The sequence below is a fragment of the Rhinoraja longicauda genome, chromosome 16 (genome assembly GCF_053455715.1).
Source record: "Rhinoraja longicauda isolate Sanriku21f chromosome 16, sRhiLon1.1, whole genome shotgun sequence".
Lineage (NCBI taxonomy): Eukaryota > Metazoa > Chordata > Chondrichthyes > Rajiformes > Arhynchobatidae > Rhinoraja > Rhinoraja longicauda.
Genome location: NC_135968.1, coordinates 823,414 through 848,335, shown reverse-complemented (window position 1 = coordinate 848,335; position 24,922 = coordinate 823,414). Strand labels below are relative to the sequence as shown.

At 55.3% G+C, this 24,922-nt stretch overlaps 1 protein-coding gene across 1 annotated transcript; it reads left to right on the top strand.

The window, feature by feature from the left end:
* Positions 1-2,640: 2,640 nt before the first annotated feature.
* LOC144601045 (uncharacterized) lies at positions 2,641-22,956 on the top strand. The gene is given in 7 exon segments (XM_078412980.1): positions 2,641-2,778; positions 4,516-5,780; positions 6,379-6,471; positions 6,474-6,571; positions 10,842-10,847; positions 18,467-18,517; positions 19,454-22,956. Coding segments are annotated over 6 exon segments (2,376 nt in total). The 5' UTR covers positions 2,641-2,778; positions 4,516-4,609; the 3' UTR covers positions 20,411-22,956.
* Positions 22,957-24,922: the final 1,966 nt, after the last annotated feature.

The window sequence follows — 24,922 nt, the reverse complement described above, 5'->3', positions numbered from 1 at the left end:
ACTTCCCTTCATAAATCCATGCTGGTTTGGACTTATCCTTTTACTGCTATACAAATGCACCGTTATTACCTCTTTAATAATTGACTCCAGCATCTTCCCCACCACTGATGTCAGGCTAACTGGTCTGTAATTCCCCGTTTTCTCTCTCTCGCTCCTTTCTTGAAAAGTGGGATAACATTAGCTATCCTCCAATCCACAGGAACTGATCCTGAATCTATTGAACATTGGAAAATGATCACCAATGCGTCCACTATTTCTAGAGCCACCTCACTGATTACCCTGGGATGCAAACCATCAGGCCCTGGGGATTTATCAACCATCTGTCCCATCAGTCGACCCAATACTATTTCACGCCTAATGCAAATTTCTTTCAGTTCCTCTATCCCCCTAGATCCTCTGTCCCCTAGTACATCTAGGAGATTGTGCCTTCTTTAGTGAAGACAGATCCAAAGTAGCTGTTCAAGTTTTCTGCCATTTCCTTGTTATCTATAATAATTTCACCCATGTCTGCCTTCAAGGGACCCACATTTGTCTTTGCTAATCTTTTTCTCTTAAAATATCTAAAGAAGCTTTTACTGTCCATCTTTATATTCATGGCTAGCTTCCCCTCGTACTTCATCTTTTCAGCCCGTATTGCCCATTTTGTTAACTTCTGTTGTCCTCTGAACGATTCCCAATCCTCTGGCTTCCTGCTACTCTTGCTGTGTTGTAGTTTTATTCCATCCCTAACTTCCCTTGTCAGCCACAGTTGCCTCCTACTCCCCTTAGAATCTTTCTTCCACTTTGGAATGAAATGATACTGCGTCTTCCGGATTATGCCCAGAAATGCCTGCCATTGGTGTTCCACCATCATTCCTGCTAGGATCCCTTTCCAGTTAACCTTGGCCAGCTCCTCTCTTATGCCTTCATAGTCCTCCTTGTTAAACTGCATCACTGACACTTCCAATTTAATCTTCTCCCTCTCAAATTGCAGATTTAAACTAATCATATTATGATCACTACCTCCAAGCGGCCCCTTTACCTCGAGTTCTCTTTATCAAATCTGGTTCATTGGACAACACTAAATCCAGATTTGCCCTTTCTCTGGTAGGCTCCAGCACAAGCTGCTCTAAGAATCCATCTTGGAGGCACTCTACAAACTCTCTTTCTTGAGGCCCAGAACCAACATGATTTTCCCAGTCTACCTGCATATTGAAATCCCCCATCACCACAGTGTCATTGCCTTTCTTACATGCCAGCTTTAACTCCAGCTGCAACTTACACCCTATATCCGGGCTACTATTTGGGGGTCTGTAGACAACTTCAATAAGCGTCTTCTTACCGTTACAATTCCTCAACTCTATCCACAGCGACTCTACCTCATCAGTCCCTATGTCACCCCTCGCAAGGGACTGAATTTCGTCCCTCACCAACAGAGCCACCCCACCTCCTCTGCCCACCTGCCTGTCCTTTCTATAGGATGTATAACCCTGAATATTAAGTTCCCAGGCCCGATCCTCCTGCAGCCACGTCTCTGTAATCCCCACAATGTCATATCTACCAATCTCTAACTGAGCCTCAAGCTCATCTACTTTACTTCTTATACTTAATGCAGTCATGTACAATACTTTTAATTCGTTATTCATCTCACCTTTCACATCGATTCTCATTACACTTTGCCATACTCTCCTATTCATTTACGAGCTTTCTTTCCCGTTTATTCCGAGTTCATTAGCTATCCCTTTACTCGCTTTCCCTTTCACTCCATCCTTGACCATCCCATTTGACACCCCCCCTATTTAGTTGAAAACCACCCGTGTAGCAGTGGCAAACCTGCCTGCCAGAATGATGGTCCCCCACCTGTTACAGTGCAATCCATCCCTTTTGTACAATTCCCCCTTACCCCCAAACAGACCCCAGTGGTCTAAGAATCTAAATACCTGCCAAGTTTAGTGTGCATGTTTAGTGGTGAATTTGGCTTCAGAGTCTGGCAGAATTCTGGCAAAAACCTGCGACAATTCAAGGGCTGCTGGGACGGAAGACAGTTCCGCTGAACTGGCAGCCATAGTAATTACTGGCAGTGCTTGCCTCCAGTACACCGCTTGTACTCCAGAAGGCGTTGCGTGGCAACAGTACGGGTCAGCGGTCGTGACCTCGCCTGCCGGGCAAGGGCCCTATTCACTGGATGTTTTAAAGAGAGGGTTAGATTTAGGTCTTAGGGCTAACGAAATCAAGGGTTATGGGGAGAAAGCAGGTATGGTGTACTGATTGTGGATGATCAGCCACGATCACATTGAATGGCAGTGCTGGCTCGAAGGGCCGAATGGCCGACTCCTGCACTTGTTCTTTGTGTGTTTCTATGTAAAAGCTTTTCACTCCACATCACCGTCTATACATCTTTCACTTTCTGGCGACTCTCAATCTGAGGGAGGGTCTCGACCCGAAACGTCGCCATTGTTTCTCCCCAGAGATGCGGCCTGTCCCGCTGTGGCTTCTGGGGGCCCGGAGGCGGGACGTGACGCCTGATTGATCGGTCTAGCTCCGTTGCTAGGGCGAGATGGGCGGTTCCGATTGGCGGAGCGCGCTGTCTGTCCGGGGGGCGGGGGTGCGGTTTTGATTGGTGCGTCGTCGTGAGGGGGCGGTACCTGGTGCTCTGTGACGTGAGGCCGCGGAGGCGCGACGTGCTCCCATTGTCCGAGGTCCCAATGGCGCGCCCGTCGGTGGGGAAGGGGGCGGGACCTGGTCTCCGGTCACGTCGGGCGGGACGAGACCTCCGCTCGCTCAGCGCCGGGAGCTCCGGTAGGGAACCGCCGCTGCTACTCGGCCCCGCGTCCATTTCCTCCACTCCTTCCTTCCCGAGGGCTATCCTGCGGCCGCCAACCCGAAGCCCGAGGCTTGCAGGGGTGAGGGAGCGAGGTCTGGGCGCCCTCTGGTCCTCCGACTCTAGCACTCCCTGTCGGTTGAAGGCCGCAGTGTAGCGCCTCTGGTCCTACGATTGCACCGCCCCCTGGCGGCGGGAGATCGCGACGCACTTTCTTTCTTCCTCTGCAGCGACTTCTGGAGGAAGGTGGGGTAAGGAAGTTCAACAGTTCAACAACAGAGCTTTATTTGTCATTCGGTACCAAGGTACCGAACGAAACTACATAGCAGTCACACACAAAAAAGAACACAAGACACATGACCCCAACACAAACATCCATCACAGTGACTCCAAACACCCCCTCACTGTGATGGAGGCAACAAAACTTCCACTCTCTTCCCCACGCCCACGGACAGACAGCTCGTCCCTGACCGGCCCACACAGTCCCCGCAAGGGGATGGGAGTCCCCGCGGCCGAGTCGCACCGGGCACTGAAACGTCTCTCGGCCGAGCCGGGCGATGGAAGGCCCAGCGACCGAGCCGTGCGCAGCTAAGTCCCGCGGCCGAGCCGCACCGGGCGATGTTAGGTCCCGCGGCCGAGCCGCATCGGGCGATGTTAAGTCCAGCGGCCGAGCCGCACCAGCGATGAAAAGTCCCGCGGCCAAGCCGCGCCGGGCGATGTTAGGCCCCGCGGCCGAGCCGCGCCGGGCGATGTTAGGCCCCGCGGCCGAGCCGCACCGGGCACTGTTAAGTCCAGTGGTCGAGCTGCACCAGCGATGTTAGGCCCCGCGGCCGAGCCGCACCGGGCGATGGAAGGCCCCGCGGCCAAGCCGCACCGGGCACTGTTAAGTCCAGCGGCCGAGCCGCACCGGGCGATGGAAGGCCCAGCGGCCGAGCCGCACCGGGAGATGAAAAGTCCAGCGGCCGAGCCGCACTGGGCGATGGAAGGCCCCGCGGCCGAGCCGCACCGGGAGATGAAAAGTCCAGCGGCCGAGCCGCGCTGGGCGATGGAAGGCCCCGCGGCCGAGCCGCACCCCGCGCCGTGAGGAAGAGACCTAAAAGAGAAAGGTTTCCCCCCACCCACACCACCACCCCCCCACCACACATACACAACCCAAAAAAAACAAACACCATCCCAACACCGACACACAACAAAAAAAAAAGGAAAAAAGATGAACAGACTGCTAGCGAGCCGCAGCCGTTAGGCGCTGCCACAGTACAGAGAGAGGTGGGTGAGGAAGCAAGAGGGGGAAGGGGGATGAGGGCGGTGGAAGTGAGGGGAGGTCACTAGGTGGGGGCTGAGGGGGCAAGTGGGGCGGGTCGCACCGACCTGGGGGCTGCGAGCATCCGGGCACTGCGTCGAGCCGCCCTTCGCCGTGACGGAGCGGTGACGTCAAATGCTGCCGTGCGTGCGGGTGATGTCACGACAAATGCTGCCTCACGTGTGGGCGGGAGGCTCGGCGCGGTGCCCGGATGCTTGGCGCCCCCAGGTCGGCGCGGCCCCCCCCTCTCACACATCCCCCTTCACCTTTCCGCCCCGTCACACATCCTCACACACACCCCCCCTCTCACCCTCAAACCTCCCTCCCCTTCACCTTCCCCCATGCCCCTCTCAACCCCCAGACCCCTCAACCCCTGTTTTCCAGCTTGTTGACCCTCTGTGTTCCCCTCCTGCAGGGTTTAAGAGCCGTTGCTGTGACGGGGCCATCTGCTCGATGTGCGGGCTGAACTTCGGTGGAGGACCACTTGACTGGGCCCAAGGAAAAGCGTTATGAGTGCGACGTGTGTGGCAAGGCCTGGCAGCAGCCGTGCATTCCTGGAGACACGACGGTGTGTGCACACGGGCGAGAAGGACTTTTGCTGTTCATCCTGTGGCAAGGGCTTTGTCCGGTTAAGGGAACTACACCAACACCGGCTGGCGCACAGTGGTGAGCGTCCTTACACCTGCAGTGACTGCGGAAAGCGCTTCGCCTTCTCCAGCAGATTGCTGGAACACCAGCTCACCCACACCGACGAGCACCCCTTCACCTGCGCCCAGTGCGGCAAGGGCTATAACAGCTCCCGCAGCTTGCGAGACCACCAGCGCACCCACACCGGCAAGCACCCCTTCACCTGCGCCCAGTGCGGCAAGGGCTTCTCTCGCTCCATCAGACTGTTGGAGCACCAGCGCACCCACACCGGCGAGCGCCCCTTCACCTGCGCCCAGTGCGGCAAAGGCTTCTCCCGCTCCAACAACCTGCAACAGCACCAACGCAGTCACACCGGCGAGCGCCCCTACATTTGCGCCCAGTGCGGCAAGGGCTTCACCCGCTTCAACAGCCTGCAGGAGCATGAGTGGGTGCACAGTAGTGAGCGCCCCTTCACCTGCTCCGACTGCGGCAACGGCTACACCAGCTCCCGCAGACTGCTAGAGCACCAGCGCACCCACACCGAAGAGCGCCCCTTCACCTGCGCCCAGTGCGGCAAGGGCTACACCAGCTCCCACAGGCTGCTGGAGCACCAGCGCAACCACAACGACGAGCGCCCCTTCACCTGCACCCAGTGTGGCAAGGGCTTCGCCCGCTCCCACAGACTGCTGGAGCACCAGCGCACCCACACCGGCGAGCGCCCCTTCACCTGCGCCCAGTGCGGCAACAGCTACACCAACTCCAACACCCTGCTACAGCACCAGCGTACTCACACCGGCGAGCGCCCCTACACCTGTGCCCAGTGTGGCAAGGGCTTCACCCTCACCAGCAGACTGCTGGAGCACCAGCGGATGCACAGCGGCGAGCGCCCCTTCATCTGTGCCCAGTGTGGCAAGGGCTTCACCCGCTCCGAAAGACTGCTGGAGCACCAGCGCATCCACACCGGCGAGCGCCCCTTCATCTGTGCCCAGTGTGGCAAGGGCTTCACCCGCTCCTCCAGCCTGCTCCGGCACCAGCGGGTGCACGCCGGCGACCTTCCCATCCACAGCCCTGTGAATGGTGAGCGATTTGCTTTGGCGTCTCACTCCCCGTCTCAGCAGCGCGTCCACACCAGTGGCCAGTCTTACAATTGCCAGTACTGCGGTGAGGCGTTTGACAGCTCGCGAGGGCTGCGGCAGCACCGGCGGGCCCACGCTCGTGAACGGCTCTCCCCAGTGCGGCAATCGATTCAAGAGTGATCCATATCCCTCCATTCCCTGTATATCCATGTGCCTGTCTAAAAGCCTCTTAAACACCCAGTAGCGCAGAGGTAGAGTTGCTGCCTCATGGCGTCAGAGACCCGGGTTCCATCCTGACTACAGGTGCTATCTGTACGGAGTTTGCATGTTCTCCCCATGTCCTGCGTGGGTCTTCTCTGGGTGCTCCGGTTTCCTCCCACACTTCAAAGACGTGTGGGTTTGGAGGTTAATTGGTTTGGTATAAATGTAAATTGCCCCAGTGTGCGTAGGATAGTGTTAGGGGATCGCTGGTCGGTGAAGACTCGGCGGGCCGAAGGGCCTGTTCCCGTGCCAACTCACTAATGTTTAAAGTGCACAGGGGTTGCGGGAGCACCGGTGGATATACATCGGAGAGGGACCCTTTGTGTGCGCCGCGTGCGGCAAGAGTTTCACACGCATGTCCAGCCTGTGGCAGCACCGGCGTACCCACAGCGTTGAGTGTCCCCCTACCCATCCTGTGGTAAGGCCTTCACCCGCCTGGACCACCTGCTGGAGCACCGGCGGGTCCACATTGGCAAGCGCCCCTTCACCTGCCAGCTCTGTGGCAAGGCCTTTTCTAGTTCCTCCAGCCTGCTGGGACAACGCACTGTGGACAGGCGCTGTTTAGGCAGACACAAAATGCTGCAAGGAATGGGTAACGTTTCGGGTCGAGTCCCTCTTCAGTCTCGACCCCAAAACGTCACCCATTCCTTCTTTCCGGAGATGCTGCCTGTCCCGCTGAGTTACTCCATAATTTTGTGTCCATCTATCACTTGCCAGGCTTTGTCCAGAACCCATCTCATTGTTCCAGCTTTCTGCCCCGACTCCATCAGTCCAAAGAAGGGGCCCGACCTGTCACGTCGCCCGTCCATTCCCCACCAAAGTGCTGGTAGACCTCAGCAGGTCAGCCATCTGTGGTGGGAACCGGATGGAGAAGTGTTCCCAATATCAGTCCTACTTGGCCCTGTCGGCAATGCGATGTCCATTCTTGGGATGGGATGCAAGGTCCGAGCTGACCAGTCATCGACAGGCCCCCCCCCCCCCCTCCGAGGGCCATCTCTTCTTCATTCCTCTGTATTGTTCTCGCTGGCGAAAGGCGTCAGGATTAATCCACAGGCACCGCTTCCGTCCCCCAGCCGTTCCCCCTCATCTCCAAACATCTCACTCTCCGCCCTTGGACGGCCGCACGACTCCGACGGCAGTAAACAAGGACTTTTGCTCGTTCACCCGTTGGAGCCAAGTTGTATTCCAATGAAATAAATGTCTTTTTTAATAAAGCGTCTCTGGCCGTATCGCCTCCTGGCGGTGGGAGGGTTGGGTTTAGTTTATTGTCACGTGCACCGAGGTGCAGTGAGAAGCATTTTTGTTACATGCTAACCAGTCAGCAGAAAGGCGACACACGATTACAATTGATCCGTCCGCAGTGAACGGACACGGGATAAAGGGAATTACGATGAGTGCTGGACATGTGTGATTCCAGCGTGGAGACAAGGTTTCTCCCTCTATGAGGTCATAAGTGACAGGAGCAGAATTAGGTCTTTCGGCCCATTATGTCTACTCCGCCATTCAATCATGGACGATCTATCTCTCCCTCCTAACCCCATTCTTCTGCCTTCTCCCCAAAACCCCTGACACCCGTATCTCGGTTCACGGAGTGGTAATGAGCCAATATTAGGAGAAGGGGAGGTACGACGAGATCTTGGTGTGCTTGTACATCAGTCACTGAAAGTGAGCATGCAGGTACAGTGGGCAAAGAAGAATGTTAATGGCATGTTGGCGTTCATTGGGAGAGGATTTGAGTTTAGCAGCAAGGAGGTCCTACTGCCGCTGTACAGGACACTGGTGAGACTGCACTTGGGATATTGTGTGCAATTTTGGTTTCCTAATTTGAGGAAGGACATTCTTGCTCTTCAGGTTGTGCAGCGTAAGTTAGCCAGGGATCGCTAGACTGACATATGGTGAACGAATGGGTCGACTGGGTTTCTATTCGCTGCAATGTAGTAGGAAGAGAGGGGACCTTATAGAAACATAAAATTATGAAAGGTTTGGACAGGGTAGATGCAGGAAAAATGTTTCCGATGTTGGGTGAGTCCAAAAAGAGGGGTCACAATTTCAGAAAAAGGCGATGGCCAGTTGACCTCTTTGCTCCTCTACTCAACTCCTCTCGTTATGGCCAACATGCCATTAGCTTTTTTCCCTGCCTGCTGTACCTGCAGGCTTACTTTCAATGACTGCTGCAGAAGGACACCCAGGTCTCGTTGTACATACCCTTTTCCTAACCTGTCTCCATTCAGATAATAGAGTGCTGGAGTAACACCTTACATTTCCTTGTCGCTGTGTCTCCCTGTCCTGTGACTATCAGTCTGAAGAAGGGTCTCGATCCGAAACGTCACCCATTCCTTCTCTCCTGAGATGCTGCCTGACCTGCTGAGTTACTCCAGCATTTTGTGAATAAATACCTTCGATTTGTACCAGTATCTGCAGTCATTCCCCCTCGTTCCCCCTCATCTCCAAACGGTGGCATCTCGCTCTTCGCCGTTGGACGGCAGCAAGACTCCGGCGGCGGTAAACAAGGACATTTGCTCGTTCACCCGTTGGAGCCAATTTGTATTCCAATGAAATAAATGTGTTTTTTTTAAAAAGTGTCTCTGGTTCTCCGAATGCAGCGCCTCCTAGCGGCGGGAGGGTTCAGTTTAGTTTATTGTCACGTGCAGTGAGAAGCTTTTTTGTTACATGCTAACCAGTCAGCAGAAAGGCAACACACGATTACAATTGATCCGTCCGCAGTGTACGGACACGGGATAAAGGGAATTACGATGAGTGCTAGACATGTGTGATTCCAGCACGGAGACAAGGTTTCTCCCTGTATAAGGTCATAAGTGACAGGAGCAGAACTAGGCCTTTTGGCCCGTCAAGTCTACTCCGCCATTCAATCATGGACGATCTATCTCTCCCTCCTAATCCCATTCTCCTGCCTTCTCCCCAAAACCCCTGACACCGGTATTTCGGTTCACCGAACGGTAATGAGCCAATATTAGAAGAAGGGGAGGTACGTCGAGACCTCGGCGTGCTTGTACATCAGTCACTGAAAGTAAGCATTGTGGCGCGTCGATAGAGGCCCGAAATAAAGGCAAGGAGCCAGGTATTTCGGGGACGTTATGTTTTTATTATACCTTGGTTATCAGACGGGTCGAGTCTGCCGGAATGGCTTCGCGCCCAAAACCTTGTCCTTATATACATGGTACCGGACCGCCTCCCTGGACTGGTCCATTCCCGTGCCGAGGGGTCGGTAGTAGTATGGCCCGACCCTTGGGAGCCGCCACAGGACCCCCCCTAGAACCGGAGGCACGAAATGCACTGGTGGTCGCACAACCCGACCGGACCGCGTACGGTAATCGGTCGACAGAGGGGCCGGCGGAGGAACAGTTGGAGGAACAGGTGGTGGGTCCCGGAAGGGTGGGCGACCTCATGGCCGAGGCTGGGCAACCCGCACCGGTTGGTCGATGTCCAAGTGGGCCGGCTTCAGGTGGTCAATTGACACGGCCTCCGGCCGGCCCCCCATGTCCAAGACAAAGGTTGTCTGTCCGTGCTCCAGCACCCGGTACGGGCCCTTATACGGCCTCTGGAGTGGCGTCCGGTGGGCGTCACGGCGCAGGAACACAAAGGCGCAGTTCCGGAGGGCCGATGGCACGTAAGGGCGGAATGTCCCAAGGCGGGACGTCGGCACGGGTGCGAGCTTGCCAACTCGCTCTCGGAGGCGCTGTAGGGTGGATGAGGGCGGTTCCTCTCGCCCCGGCAACGAGGGCACGAACTCCCCGGGCACCGTGAGCGGGGACCCGTATACGAGCTCCGCTGAGGATGAAGCCAGGTCACCCGGTTTTCCTTCCCCTCGATGAAGCGGATGGAGGTGGTGAATTCCGAGATGTAGGCCAACTGGCGCTGCTGTCGGGCGGACCATGGGTCGGAGACCTTTGCCAGGGCGAACGTGAGCGGCTTGTGGTGCGTGTAAGCGGTGAACGGACGGCCCTCCAGAAAATAGCGGAAGTGACAAACGGCCAGGTACAGGGCGAGGAGCTCGCGGTCGAAGGCGCTGTACTTCCTCTGGGCGTTGCTGAGGTGCCGGCTGAAGAAGGCCAGGGGGCGCCAACCCCCGTCCGTCAGTTGCTCCAGTACGGCACCAACCGCCAACTCTGAGGCATCCACCGTAAGGGCTGTCGGGGCATCCTCCCGTGGGTGAACCAGCAGCACAGCCCGAGCCAGGGCCTCCTTCGCGCCATCAAAGGCTGTTACCGCCTCGTCGGTCCACACGACGATCTTACGCTTGCCCGCCAGCAGCTCGTATAGTGGTCGCATGATGTGGGCCGCGGATGGCAGGAACCGGTGATAAAAGGCCACCATGCCGACGAACTCCTGCAGGCCACGCACCGAGGACGGACGGGGAAACCGGCGGATGGCGTCTACTTTGTCCGGCAGGGGAACCGCTCCTTGCGAGGACACACGGTGGCCGAGAAAGTCGATTGTGGCCACGCCAAAGCGGCACTTGGCGAGGTTTATAGCCAACCCGTGCTCGCTGAGCCGCTGAAAAAGCTGCCGGAGGTGGGCACAGTGCTCCTGCCGCGAGCGGCTGGCTACCAACATGTCGTCAAGGTAGACAAACAGGAAATCCAGCCCGCGACACACGCCGTTCATTAACCGCTGAAATGACTGTGCGGCGTTCTTGAGGCCGAACGGCATCCGTACAAACTCGTAGAGTCCGAACGGCGTGATGATTGCCGTCTTGGGCACATCCTCCGGGTGGACCGGGATCTGGTTGTAACCTCGCACCAGATCCACCTTCGAGAATATCGTGGCCCCAGCCAAATAGACAATAGACAATAGACAATAGACAATAGGTGCAGGAGTAGGCCATTCAGCCCTTCGAGCCAGCACCGCCATTCAATGCGATCATGGCTGATCACTATCAATCAGTACCCCGTTCCTGCTTTCTCCCCATACCCCCTCACTCCGCTATCCTTAAGAGCTCTATCCAGCTCTCTCTTGAAAGCATCCAACGAACTGGCCTCCACTGCCTTCTGAGGCAGAGAATTCCACACCTTCACCACCCTCTGACTGAAAAAGTTCTTCCTCATCTCCGTTCTAAATGGCCTACCCCTTATTCTCAAACTGTGGCCCCTTGTTCTGGACTCCCCCAACATTGGGAACATGTTATCTGCCTCTAATGTGTCCAATCCCCTAATTATCTTATATGTTTCAATAAGATCCCCCCTCATCCTTCTAAATTCCAGTGTATACAAGCCCAATCGCTCCAGCCTTTCAACATACGACAGTCCCGCCATTCCGGGAATTAATCTAGTGAACCTACGCTGCACGCCCTCCATAGCAAGAATATCCTTCCTCAAATTTGGAGACCAAAACTGCACACAGTACTCCAGGTGCGGTCTCACCAGGGCCCGGTACAACTGTAGAAGGACCTCTTTGCTCCTATACTCAACTCCTCTTGTTACGAAGGCCAACATTCCATTGGCTTTCTTCACTGCCTGCTGAACCTGCATGCTTCCTTTCATTGACTGATGCACTAGGACACCCAGATCTCGTTGAACTCCCCCTCCTCCTAACTTGACACCATTCAGATAATAATCTGCCTTTCTATTCTTACTTCCAAAGTGAATAACCTCACACTTATCTACATTAAACTGCATCTGCCATGTATCCGCCCACTCACACAACCTGTCCAGGTCACCCTGCAGCCTTATTGCATCTTCCTCACAATTCACACTACCCCCCAACTTAGTATCATCTGCAAATTTGCTAATGGTACTTTTAATCCCTTCGTCTAAGTCATTAATGTATATCGTAAATAGCTGGGGTCCCAGCACCGAACCTTGCGGTACCCCACTGGTCACTGCCTGCCATTCCGAAAGGGACCCATTTATCCCCACTCTTTGCTTTCTGTCTGTTAACCAATTTTCTATCCATGTCAGTACCCTACCCCCAATACCATGTGCCCTAATTTTGCCCACTAATCTCCTATGTGGGACCTTGTCGAAGGCTTTCTGAAAGTCGAGGTACACCACATCCACTGACTCTCCCTTGTCAATTTTCCTAGTTACATCCTCAAAAAATTCCAGTAGATTTGTCAAGCATGATTTCCCCTTCGTAAATCCATGCTGACTCGGAACGATCCCGTTACTGCTATCCAAATGCTCAGCAATTTCGTCTTTTATAATTGACTCCAGCATTTTCCCCACCACTGATGTCAGACTAACTGGTCTATAATTACCCGTTTTCTCTCTCCCTCCTTTCTTAAAAAGTGGGATAACATTTGCTATTCTCCAATCCACAGGAACTGATCCTGAATCTATAGAACATTGAAAAATGATCTCCAATGCTTCCACTATTTCTAGAGCCACCTCCTTAAGTACTCTGGGATGCAGACCATCAGGCCCTGGGGATTTATCAGCCTTCAGTCCCATCAGTCTACCCAAAACCATTTCCTGCCTAATGTGGATTTCCTTCAGTTCCTCCATCACCCTAGGTTCTCCAGCCCCTAGAACATTTGGGAGATTGTGTGTATCTTCCTCAGTGAAGACAGATCCAAAGTAACGGTTTAACTCGTCTGCCATTTCTTTGTTCCCCATAATAAATTCCCCTGCTTCTGTCTTCAAGGGACCCACATTTGCCTTGACTATTTTTTTCCTCTTCACGTACCTAAAAAAACTTTTGCTATCCTCCTTTATATTATTGGCTAGTTTACCCTCGTACCTCATCTTTTCTCCCCGTATTGCCTTTTTAGTTAACTTTTGTTGCTCTTTAAAAGAGTCCCAATCCTCTGTCTTCCCACTCTTCTTTGCTATGTTATACTTCCTCTCCTTAATTTTTATGCTGTCCCTGACTTCCCTTGTCAGCCACAGGTGTCTCTTACTCCCCTTAGAGTCTTTCCACCTCTTTGGAATAAATTGATCCTGCAACCTCTGCATTATTCCCAGGAATACCTGCCATTGCTGTTCTACCGTCTTCCCTGCTAGGGCCTCCTTCCAATCAATTTTGGCCAGCTCCCGCCTCATGCCTCTGTAATCCCCTTTGCTATACTGCAATACCGACACTTCCGATTTTCCCTTCTGCCTTTCCATTTGCAGAGTAAAACTTATCATGTTGTGATCACTGCCTCCTAATGGCTCTTTTACCTCTAGTCCCCTTACCAGATCAGGATCATTACACAACACTAAATCCAGAATTGCCTTCTCCCTGGTAGGCTCCAGTACAAGCTGTTCTAAGAATCCATCTCGAAGGCACTCTACAAACTCTCTTTCCTGGGGTCCATTTCCAACCTGATTTTCCCAGTCTACCTGCATGTTGAAATCTCCCATAACCACCGTAGCATTACATTTTTGACACGCCAATTTTATCTCCTGATTTAACTTGCACCCTAAGTCGAGGCTACTGTTTGGGGGCCTATAGATAACTCCCATTAGGGTCTTTTTACCCTTACAATTTCTCATTTCTATCCATACTGATTCAACATCTCCTGATTCTATGTCACCCCTTGCAATTGAATGAATATCATTCCTTACCATCAGAGCAACCCCACCCCCTCTGCCCACCTGTCTGTCTTTTCTATACGTTGTGTACCCCTGAATATTCAGTTCCCAGCCCTGGTCCTCTTGTAGCCATGTCTCAGTGATCCCTACAACATCATACTTGCCCATGACTAACTGAGCCTCAAGCTCATCCACTTTATTTTTTATACTACGCGCATTTAAGTACAACACTTTAACTTCTGTATTTACCTCCCCTCTCACATCGTTCACAATTGTCCCTGCCCTTAATTTCTTTTCCGCTCTGGAACTTCTGTTCCCATTCTTCCTAGAGTCTTTTGCAATATCTCCTGTATTCCCTTTTACCTCATCTTCATATTCACAATTTGTTAACCCCTCCCCCCCACTACTTAGTTTAAAGCCACAGGTGTCACACTAGCAAACCTGCCTGCCAGAATGTTTGTCCCCCTGCTGTTAAGATGCAACCCGTCCCTTTTGTACAAGTCACCCCTAGCCCAGAAGCCTAGCACGGGGTCTCAATCCTCGGCGGTAGCGACGTTCAGCGGCCGATAATCCCCGCAAGGTCTCCAGCCCCCGTTTGCCTTGGGGACCATGTGGAGTGGGGATGCCCATGGGCTGTTGGAAGGGCGGACGATCCCCAAGGATTCCATCGTGCGGAACTCCTGTCGTGCCAGGCGTAGCTTCTCAGGCGGCAGTCGGCGTGCTCGTGCGTGGAGGGGTGGGCCGGTAGTTGTTATATAATGGAACACCCCATGCTTGGGGGTCGATGACCGGAATTGCGGGGCCATAATATCGGGAAGCTCCGCCAGAACCCGAGCGAAATGGGAGTCCACGGACGACAGCGGACGTATAATGGGCTCATTCAGCCGCAGCGCAATGGGCTCCATCGTGGCGGAGTGGACCAAGCGCTGCTGCCTGACGTCCACGAGGAGGGAATGAGCCCGCAGAAGGTCAGCCCCGAGCAACGGCTGGGAGACGTCGGCGATCGTGAACTGCCACGTGAAATGACTGGCGCCGAAAACGATGTGGAATGTGCGGACGCCATAAGTCTGAATGTGGCTCCCGTTTGCCACGGTGAGGATGGGCCCCCGCTTCCCAGAACGAATGTCCAGCGGCGAAGGGGGCAGGACGCTCAGCTCCGCCCCGGTATCCACGAGGAAGCGGCCCACGGAGCGCCGATCCCAGGGGAAGAGGCGGTGAATCTGGCTGGCCGCCGCGGGGACTATTGGCAGCCGGCCTCGGCGTTTCCCGGGAACGTGCACGGCTGGCGGCATTGTCGGGCTGCCGCACCCCAGCGCGGGTGGTAATAACACCAGTACCTCCTGCTGGTGCTGGCTGGAGCCTGCTGGTGTGGGACTGCAGGTGCATGTGCGAGTGCAGGACCCGCAATGGCCACCGGGGGCGATCTCGCAGGCCTCCGGGGCATAGCTGTCACTCCTTCCACAGCTCCCCCGCCGGACCGGAGAAAATCGGGCGCTTCTCGAGTGACGTTTAGCACGCTGACGTCATCACGGCGCGCCGCCCACAGCGCTTCCGCGCGCCTGCCGAGGGCCCGTGTGTCTGCAAAGGAGGCGTCGGTGAGCTGCAGGCGAATGTCGGCCGGCAGCAGCTGCAGGTAAGTGTATTCAAACATTAGGCACGGTCTGTGCCCGTCGAGCAGCGCGACCATCTCCTTCAGGAGGCTAGATGGGCGCCGGTCACCGAGGCCCGGCATGTGGAGGAGCCTTTCGGCCCGCTCCATTCGGGTTAGCCCGTAGGTTTGGAGCAGCAGCTCCTTAGGGGCTTCATATTTATCGTGGGTCGGGGGGATCCTGGAGGAACTCCGTTACCTCTTCGGCCGTGTCCTGGTCAAGGGCCCCCACCAGGTGGAAAAAACGGGTGTCATCCGTTGTGCTGCCCCGCAGCTGGAACTGGGCCTCCGCTTGGTAAAACCAAACGCGAGCCCAGGTGGTCCAGAAGGTCGGGAGCTTGATGGCTAACGCGTCGACAGCTGCGGCCTGGTCGGCCTGCGAGCCGGACGGACGGTCGGCTATCCATTGTTTGTCCATCCTAGTCACGTCGGGGTCACCAATGTGGCCCAAAAATTGTCCTTATATACATGGTACCGGACCGCCTCCCTGGACTGGTCCATTCCCGTGCCGATGGGTCGGTAGTATGGCCCGACCCTTGGGAGCCGCCACAGCATGCAGGTACCGCGGGCAAAGAAGAAAGCTATTGGCATGTTGGCCTTCATTGGGAGAGGATTTGAGTTTAGGAGCAAGGGGGTCCCACTGCAGTTGTACAGGGCCCTGGTGAGACTGCACTTGGGATATTGTGTGCAATTTTGGTTTCCTAATTTGAGGAAGGACATTCTTGCTCCTGAGGTAGTACAGCGTAGGTTAGCCAGGGATGGCGGGACTGACATATGATGAAAGAATAGGTCGACTGAGTTTCTATTCGCTGGAATTTAGTAGGGGACGTTATAGAAACATATGAAATTATGAAAGGTTTGGACAGGGTCGATGCAGGAAAAATGTTCCTGATGTTGGGGGAGTCCAGAAAGAGGGGTCGCAATTTCAGAAAAAGGGGATGGCCATTTGACCTCTTTGCTCCTCTACTCAACTCCTCTCGTTATGAAGGCCAACATGCCATTAGCTTTTTTCCCTGCCGGCTTGCTTTCAGTGACAGCTGTAGAAGGACACCCAGGTCTCGTTGTACATACCCTTTTCCTAATCTGTCCCCATTCAGATAATAGAGTGCTGGAGTAACACCTTACATTTGCTTGTCGCTGAAGAATGTTCCTTCTCTCCAGAGATGCTGCCTGTCCGGCTGAGTTATTCCAGCACTTTTGTGTCTGTCTTGTGGAGAACATGGAGAAGGGACGGTCATGACCCTTCTTCAGACCTGAAACATTGCTGATCGATGTTGACCACAGATGCAGTCTGACCCGCTGAGTTGCTCCAGCATTCTGTGAAACGTCACCTATCCATGTTCTCCACAAATGCAGCCTCCAGGATTTTGTGTCTTTTTGTGCATGAACCAGCATCTGATGTTCCTTGTGATGACCAAAGATAGGCACAAAGTGCTGGGGGAAAAATATGGGCAAAGTTTCGGGTCGGGACACTTGGCTACTTGTCAAACTTTATTGTTAGAGAAGTTAGAGAAATGTCATTCTCTGATTTTAGTTAACTATTACCTCCCTTTTATTGATAGCGGTATGAATATTGATTTATCTAACTTCAAGTAACCCTTACATCCCCTCTCTCTCCATCGCGCCCCCACTCATGTCATACCATCTTCAAAGTCATCTTGTTAAGTCTCGTTGTCTGTAGCATCTGCTTTGTCCTGTCATTTTCACACCTCACCCTTCCATATCTATAGTCTCCCTCTTCCCTGAGTCAGTCTGAAGAAGGGTCTCGACCCAAAACGTCACCCAATCCTTTTCTCCAGAGATGCTGTCTGACTTATTCCAGCTTTTTGTGTCTATCCCGTTTTTTTCCTCTCTCTTCCCTGTGCCCCACCTGAACGTGACCCGTTTCCCCCTCCCCTTTCACCAATGCCTTCACATTCTGCTCATCTTCACTCACAGCCTTTTCTGTTCTTCCCATCTCTGGCAATTGTCCACCCATCTGCCAATCATGTCCTCCCCCTCACCTGTATCCATCTGTTACTTAAAGATAGACACAAAAAGCTGGAGGAAGTCAGCGGGACAGGCAGCGTCTCTGGAGAGAAGGAATGGGTGACGGTTCGGGTCGAGACCCTTCAGACTGGTTTGGGATAAGGGAAACTAAAGATATAGATGGTGATGTGGAGAGATAAAGAATAATGAATGATAGATATGCAATAAAGTAACGATGATAAAGGAAACAGGTCATTGTAAGCTTGTGAGATGCAGTTCCTCCAATTTGTGTTGAGCATCACTCTGACATTGGAGGATACCGAGGACAAAAAGGTCAGTGTGGGAGTGGGAAGCAGAATCCAGCAGCCAGGAGATCAGGTTGGTTCAGCTGGGCTGAGCGAAGGTGTTCCGCGAAACGATTGCCCAGTCTGCGTTTGGTCTCGCCGATGTATAAGAGTCCACATCTTGAACAACGGATACAGTAGATGAGGTTGGAGGAGGTGCAAGTGAGGGTTTGTCCCACCCTCACCTCCCTTCCAGCTTCCTTCCCCAACTACAATCACTGATGAAGGAGACCGACCAGAGGCGCTGCACCGCGGTCTTCAACCGACAGCGGGCGCGATAGTCGGAGGACCAAGAGGGCGCCCAGACCAAAGATACTAGAGTTACTCTAGTATCTTTGGCCCAGACCTCACTCACTCACATCCAACACACCCCGCGCCCGCACGCCTCGTACTCCGGCTCCTTGGGTCGCCGGCCGCGGGATCGCCCTCGGGAAGGAAGGATGGGGTGGGGGTAAGAACGCGGGGCCGAGCGGCGGCGGCTGTTGCCCACCTGGGCTCCCGGCGTGTTCCACGTCACAGCGACCAGGTCCCGCCTTTTGCGCGCTGACGGGCAGAGCTATCGACCAATAGGAGCAGGTCCCACCTCCATGACCAGGTCACAAAAACCAGGTATCACCCTCTCCCGCCGAGCAACCAATCAGAGCCCCCTCGTCGCAGGTGAGCGCGTCCTGTAGGTCAGGCTGCAGCCCCGCCCCTCGGACAGACGGCGCCTTTCGCCAATCGTAGCCGTCCATCCCGCCCTAGCAACGGTTGCCTGGGCACGGCCGGCCCCCGGGCCCACAGAAGCTGCAGCGGGGCCACTGGTGCTTCAGCAGGTTGGAGGAGCGGGTGAAGGCCTCGCCGCACTGAGCGCAGGGGAAGCCCCCTGGTGGAGGGGTAGACCTCACGGCCCTTGACAACAGCACATTGCACTGGCCACAGCGCCTAGAGGGCGTTGCATAACTCCTGCTGCCTCAAACGCAAGAAGAAACAGATGCCGGATTTGAACGTGCACTGGCGCCTGCACACCGGCGAGCTCGCCTGCTCTTGTCAAGGGCTGTGAGGTCTACCCCTCCACCAGGGGGACGGAGGACAGTGCAGTCGAAAATGACGTGCTGCGCTGTTTGCTGGTCTGCTCCACACACGCAGGCTGCTGATGGACGCAACCCCCAACGATGCATGTTGGCGTTGAACCGGCCGACCCCTGTGCGGAGCTGGTTCAGGGCGACCCACTCTTTGCGGGGCATATCCGAGCCGGGTGGGGCTGTGGTGTTCGGTGCGACGGTGAATTGAGGAGGTCGCGATGTCTGTTCCCAGCTGGTTTTCCATGCTCCTAGTATCCGGCATCGACTTGAAGCCTCAGCCCCGACGAATTCAAAAAGCTCTTGCCGCAGTCGGAGCAGTGGAAGGGAGCGGGGTCAAGGGGAGAAGGGAGGGGAGGTGAGGGGAGAGGTGGTGAGGAGGCAAGGGGGGGAGGTGGGGAAGGGGGATGAGGGCGGTGGAAGTGAGGAGAGGTGGGGAGGCGCACCGACCTGGGGGTGCCAAGCATCCAGACATTGCATTGAGCTGCCTGCACGTCCGACAGCCAGCTGCCCTTCGCCGTGATGGGGCGGAGATGTCATGGCGCCTTGCGTGCAGATGAAGTCACGGCGCAGGGCGGCTCACGGGTGGGCGGGAGGCTCGGCGTGGTGCCCGGATGCTTGGCGCCCCCAGTTCGGTGTGGCCTTCCTCCCTCATACATCCCCCCTCACACCCCTCCTCCCCTTCACGTGTTAGTAATGTCCTGTTTGCCAGCTTGTTGTCCCTCTGTGTTCTCCTGCAGGGTTTAGGAACCGTTGCTGTGGACGGAGGGACTGGGACGTGAGTGGCCATTGAGGGCAGCCAGGGTGCCGGTGAGCGCCCCTCCCCCCCATCTGCTTGGTGTGCAGGCTGAGCTTCGGTGGAGGACCACATGACGGGGCCCAACACGGAGAAGAGTTATAAGTGCGACGTGTGTGGCAAGGCCTGGCAGCATCTGTACCTGCTGGAGACCCACCGGCGGGTGCACATGGGAGAACGCCCCTTCAGCTGCTCCGACTGCAGCAAGACCTTCAAGACGGTGCAGGCGCTGAAGATCCACTGGCAGGTGCACACGGGCGAAAAGCCCTTTGTCTGCTCCACCTGCGGCAACAGCTTTGCCCAGTCATCGGGGCTGAGGCAGCACCATCGGGTGCACAGCAGTGAGCGGCCATTCACCTGCTCTGACTGCGGCAAGAGCTTCAAGTCACTGCCACAGTTGAAGGTGCACTGGCGCATTCACACCGTGGAGCGGCCGTACACCTGCAGCGACTGTGGCAAGGGCTTCACCCGCTCCAACAAACTGCTGGAGCACCAGCGCACCCACACCGGCGAGCGCCCCTTCACCTGCGCCCAGTGCGGCAAGGGCTACACCAACTCCAACGCCCTGCTAGAGCACCAGCGTACTCACACCGGCGAGCGCCCCTACACCTGTGCCCAGTGTGGCAAGGGCTTCACCCTCACCACCAGACTGCTGGTGCACCAGCGGATGCACAGCGGCGAGCGCCCCTTCACCTGTGCCCAGTGTGGCAAGGGCTTCACCAGCTCCGAAAGACTGCTGGAGCACCAGCGCATCCACACCGGCGAGCGCCCCTACATCTGCTCCCAGTGTGGCAAGGGCTTCACCCGCTCCTCCATCCTGCTCCAGCACCAGCGAGTGCACGCCGGCGACCGTCCCATCCACAGCCCTGTGAATGGTGAGCGATTTGCTTTGGCGTCTCACTCCCCGTCTCAGCAGCGCGTCCACACCAGTGGCCAGTCTTACAATTGCCAGTACTGCGGTGAGGCGTTTGACAGCTCGCGAGGGCTGCGGCAGCACCGGCGGGCCCACGCTCGTGAACGGCTCTCCCCAGTGCGGCAATCGATTCAAGAGTGATCCATATCCCTCCATTCCCTGTATATCCATGTGCCTGTCTAAAAGCCTCTTAAACACCCAGTAGCGCAGAGGTAGAGTTGCTGCCTCATGGCGCCAGAGACCCGGGTTCCATCCTGACTACAGGTGCTATCTGTACGGAGTTTGCATGTTCTCCCCATGTCCTGCGTGGGTCTTCTCTGGATGCTCCGGTTTCCTCCCACACTTTAAAGACGTGTGGGTTTGGAGGTTAATTGGTTTGGTATAAATGTAAATTGCCCCAGTGTGCGTAGGAAAGTGTTAGGGGATCGCTGGTCGGTGAAGACTCGGCGGGCCGAAGGGCCTGTTCCCGTGCCAACTCACTAATGTTTAAAGTGCAGAGGGGTTGCGGGAGCACCGGTGGATACACATCAGAGAGGGACCCTTTGTGTGCGCCGCGTGTGGCAAGAGTTTCACACGCATGTGTAGCCTGTGGCAGCACCGGCGTACCCACAGCGTTGAGTGTCCCCCTACCCATCCTGTGGTAAGGCCTTCACCCGCCTGGACCACCTGCTGGAGCACCGGCGGGTCCACATCGGCAAGCGCCCCTTCACCTGCCAGCTCTGTGGCAAGGCCTTTTCTAGCTCCTCCAGCCTGCTGGGACAACGCACTGTGGACAGGCGCTGTTTAGGCAGACACAAAATGCTGCAAGGAATGGGTAACGTTTCGGGTCGAGTCCCTCTTCAGTCTCGACCCCAAAACGTCACCCATTCCTTCTTTCCGGAGATGCTGCCTGTCCCGCTGAGTTACTCCAGAATTTTGTGTCCATCTATCACTTGCCAGGCTTTGTCCAGAACCCATCTCATTGTTCCAGCTTCCTGCCCCGACTCCATCAGTCCAAAGAAGGGGCCCGACCTGTCACGTCGCCCGTCCATTCCCCACCAAAGTGCTGGTAGACCTCAGCAGGTCAGCCATCTGTGGTGGGAACCGGATGGAGAAGTGTTCCCATTATCAGTCCTACTTGGCCCTGTCGGCAATGCGATGTCCATTCTTGGGATGGGATGCAAGGTCCGAGCTGACCAGTCATCGACAGGCCCCCCCCCCCCCCCCCTCCGAGGGCCATCTCTTCTTCATTCCTCTGTATTGTTCTCGCTGGCGAAATAGTCAGGATTAATCCACAGGCACCGCTTCCGTCCCCCAGCCGTTCCCCCTCATCTCCAAACATCTCACTCTCCGCCCTTGGACGACCGCAAGACTCCGACGGCAGTAAACAAGGACTTTTGCTCGTTCACCCGTTGGAGCCAAGTTGTATTCCAATGAAATAAATGTCTTTTTTAATAAAGTGTCTCTGGCCGTGTCGCCTCCTGGCGGTGGGAGGGTTGGGTTTAGTTTATTGTCACGTGCACCGAGGTGCAGTGAGAAGCATTTTTGTTACATGCTAACCAGTCAGCAGAAAGGCGACACACGATTACAATTGATCCGTCCGCAGTGAACGGTCACGGGATAAAGGGAATTACGATGAGTGCTAGACATGTGTGATTCCAGCGTGGAGACAAGGTTTCTCCCTGTATGAGGTCATAAGTGACAGGAGCAGAATTATGTCTACTCCGCCATTCAATCATGGACGATCTATCTCTCCCTCCTAACCCCATTCTTCTGCCTTCTCCCCAAAACCCCTGACACCCGTATCTCGGTTCACGGAGTGGTAATGAGCCAATATTAGGAGAAGGGGATGTACAGTGGGCAAAGAAGAATGTTAATGGCATGTTGGCGTTCATTGGGAGAGGATTTGAGTTTAGCAGCAAGGAGGTCCTACTGCAGCTGTACAGGACACCGGTGAGACTGCACTTGGGATATTGTGTGCAATTTTGGTCTCCTAATTTGAGGAAGGACATTCTTGCTCTTCAGGTTGTGCAGCGTAGGTTAGCCAGGGATGGCTAGACTGGGTTTCTATTCGCTGCAATGTAGTAGGAAGAGAGGGGACCTTATAGAAACATATAAAATTATGAAAGGTTTGGACAGGGTAGATGCAGGAAAAATGTTTCCGATGTTGGGGGAGTCCAGAAAGAGGGGTCACAATTTCAGAAAAAGGGGATGGCCAGTTGACCTCTTTGCTCCACTACTCAACTCCTCTCGTTATGGCCAACATGCCATTAGCTTTTTTCCCTGCCTGCTGTACCTGCAGGCTTACTTTCAATGACTGCTGCAGAAGGACACCCAGGTCTCGTTGTACATACCCTTTTCTTAACCTGTCTCCATTCAGATAATAGAGTGCTGGAGTAACACCTTACATTTCCTTGTCGCTGTGTCTCCCTGTCCTGTGACTATCAGTCTGAAGAAGGGTCTCGATCCGAAACGTCACCCATTCCTTCTCTCCTGAGATGCTGCCTGACCTGCTGAGTTACTCCACCATTTTGTGAATAAATACCTTCGATTTGTACCAGTATCTGCAGTCATTCCCCCTCGTTCCCCCAACATCTCCAAACGGTGGCATCGCGCTCTTCGCCGTTGGACGGCCACAAGACTCCGGCGGCGGTAAACAAGGACTTTTGCTCGTTCACCCCTTTGGATCCAAGTTGTATTCCAATGAAATAAATGTGTTTTTAAAAAAAGTGTCTCTGGTCCTCTGAATGCAGCGCCTCCTAGCGGCGGGAGGGTTCAGTTTAGTTTATTGTCACGTGTACCGAGGTGCAGTGAGAAGAAGCTTTTTTGTTACATGCTAACCAGTCAGCAGAAAGGCAACACACGATTACAATTGATCCGTCCGCAGTGTACGGACACGGGATAAAGGGAATTACGATGAGTGCTAGACATGTGTGATCCAGCATGGAGACAAGGTTTCTCCCTGTATAAGGTCATAAGTGACAGGAGCAGAACTAGGCCTTTTGGCCCGTCAAGTCTACTCCGCCATTCAATCATGGACGATCTATCTCTCCCTCCTAATCCCATTCTCCTGCCTTCTCCCCAAAACCCCTGACACCGGTAATTCGGTTCACGGAACGGTAATGAGCCAATATTAGAAGAAGGGGAGGTACGTCGAGACCTCGGCGTGCTTGTACATCAGTCACTGAAAGTAAGCATTGTGGCGCGTCGATAGAGGCCCGAAATAAAGGCAAGGAGCCAGGTATTTCGGGGACGTTATGTTTTTATTATACCTCGGTTATCAGACGGGTCGAGTCTGCCGGAATGGCTTCGCGCCCAAAACCTTGTCCTTATATACATGGTACCGGATCGCCTCCCTGGACTGGTCCATTCCCGTGCCGAGGGGTCGGTAGTAGTATGGCCCGACCCTTGGGAGCCGCCACAGGACCCCCCCTAGAACCGGAGGCACGAAATGCACTGGTGGTCGCACAACCCGACCGGACCGCGTACGGTAATCAGTCGACAGAGGGGCCGGGGGAGGAACAGTTGGAGGAACAGGTGGTGGGTCCCGGAAGGGTGGGCGACCTCATGGCCGAGGCTGGGCAACCCGCACCGGTTGGTCGATGTCTAAGTGGGCCGGCTTCAGGTGGTCAATTGACACGGCCTCCGGCCGGCCCCCCATGTCCAAGACAAAGGTTGTCTGTCCGTGCTCCAGCACCCGGTACGGGCCCTTATACGGCCTCTGGAGTGGCGTCCGGTGGGCGACACGGCGCAGGAACACAAAGGCGCAGTTCCGGAGGGCCGATGGCACGTAAGGGCGGAATGTCCCACGGCCGGACGTCGGCACGGGTGCGAGCTTGCCAACTCGCTCTCGGAGGCGCTGTAGGGTGGATGAGGGCGGTTCCTCTCGCCCCGGCAACGAGGGCACGAACTCCCCGGGCACCGTGAGCGGGGACCCGTATACGAGCTCCGCTGAGGATGAAGCCAGGTCACCCGGTTTTCCTTCCCCTCGATGAAGCGGATGGAGGTGGTGAATTCCGAGATGTAGGCCAACTGGCGCTGCTGTCGGGCGGACCATGGGTCGGAGACCTTTGCCAGGGCGAACGTGAGCGGCTTGTGGTCCGTGTAAGCGGTGAACGGGCGGCCCTCCAGAAAATAGCGGAAGTGACAAACGGCCAGGTACAGGGCGAGGAGCTCGCGGTCGAAGGCGCTGTACTTCCTCTGGGCGTTGCTGAGGTGCCGGCTGAAGAAGGCCAGGGGGCGCCAACCCCAGTCCGTCAGTTGCTCCAGTTCAGGACCAACTGCCAACTCTGAGGCGTCCACCGTAAGGGCTGTCGGGGCATCCTCCCGTGGGTGAACCAGCAGCACAGCCCGAGCCAGGGCCTCCTTCGCGCCATCAAAGGCTGTTACCGCCTCGTCGGTCCACACGATGATCTTACGCTTGCCCGCCAGCAGCTCGTATAGTGGCCGCATGATATGGGCCGCGGATGGCAGGAACCGGTGATAAAAGGCCACCATGCCGACGAACTCCTGCAGGCCACGCACCGAGGACGGACGGGGAAACCGGCGGATGGCGTCTACTTTGTCCGGCAGGGGAACCGCTCCTTGCGAGGACACACAGTGGCCGAGAAAGTCGATTGTGGCCACGCCAAAGCGGCACTTGGCGAGGTTTATAGCCAACCCGTGCTCGCTGAG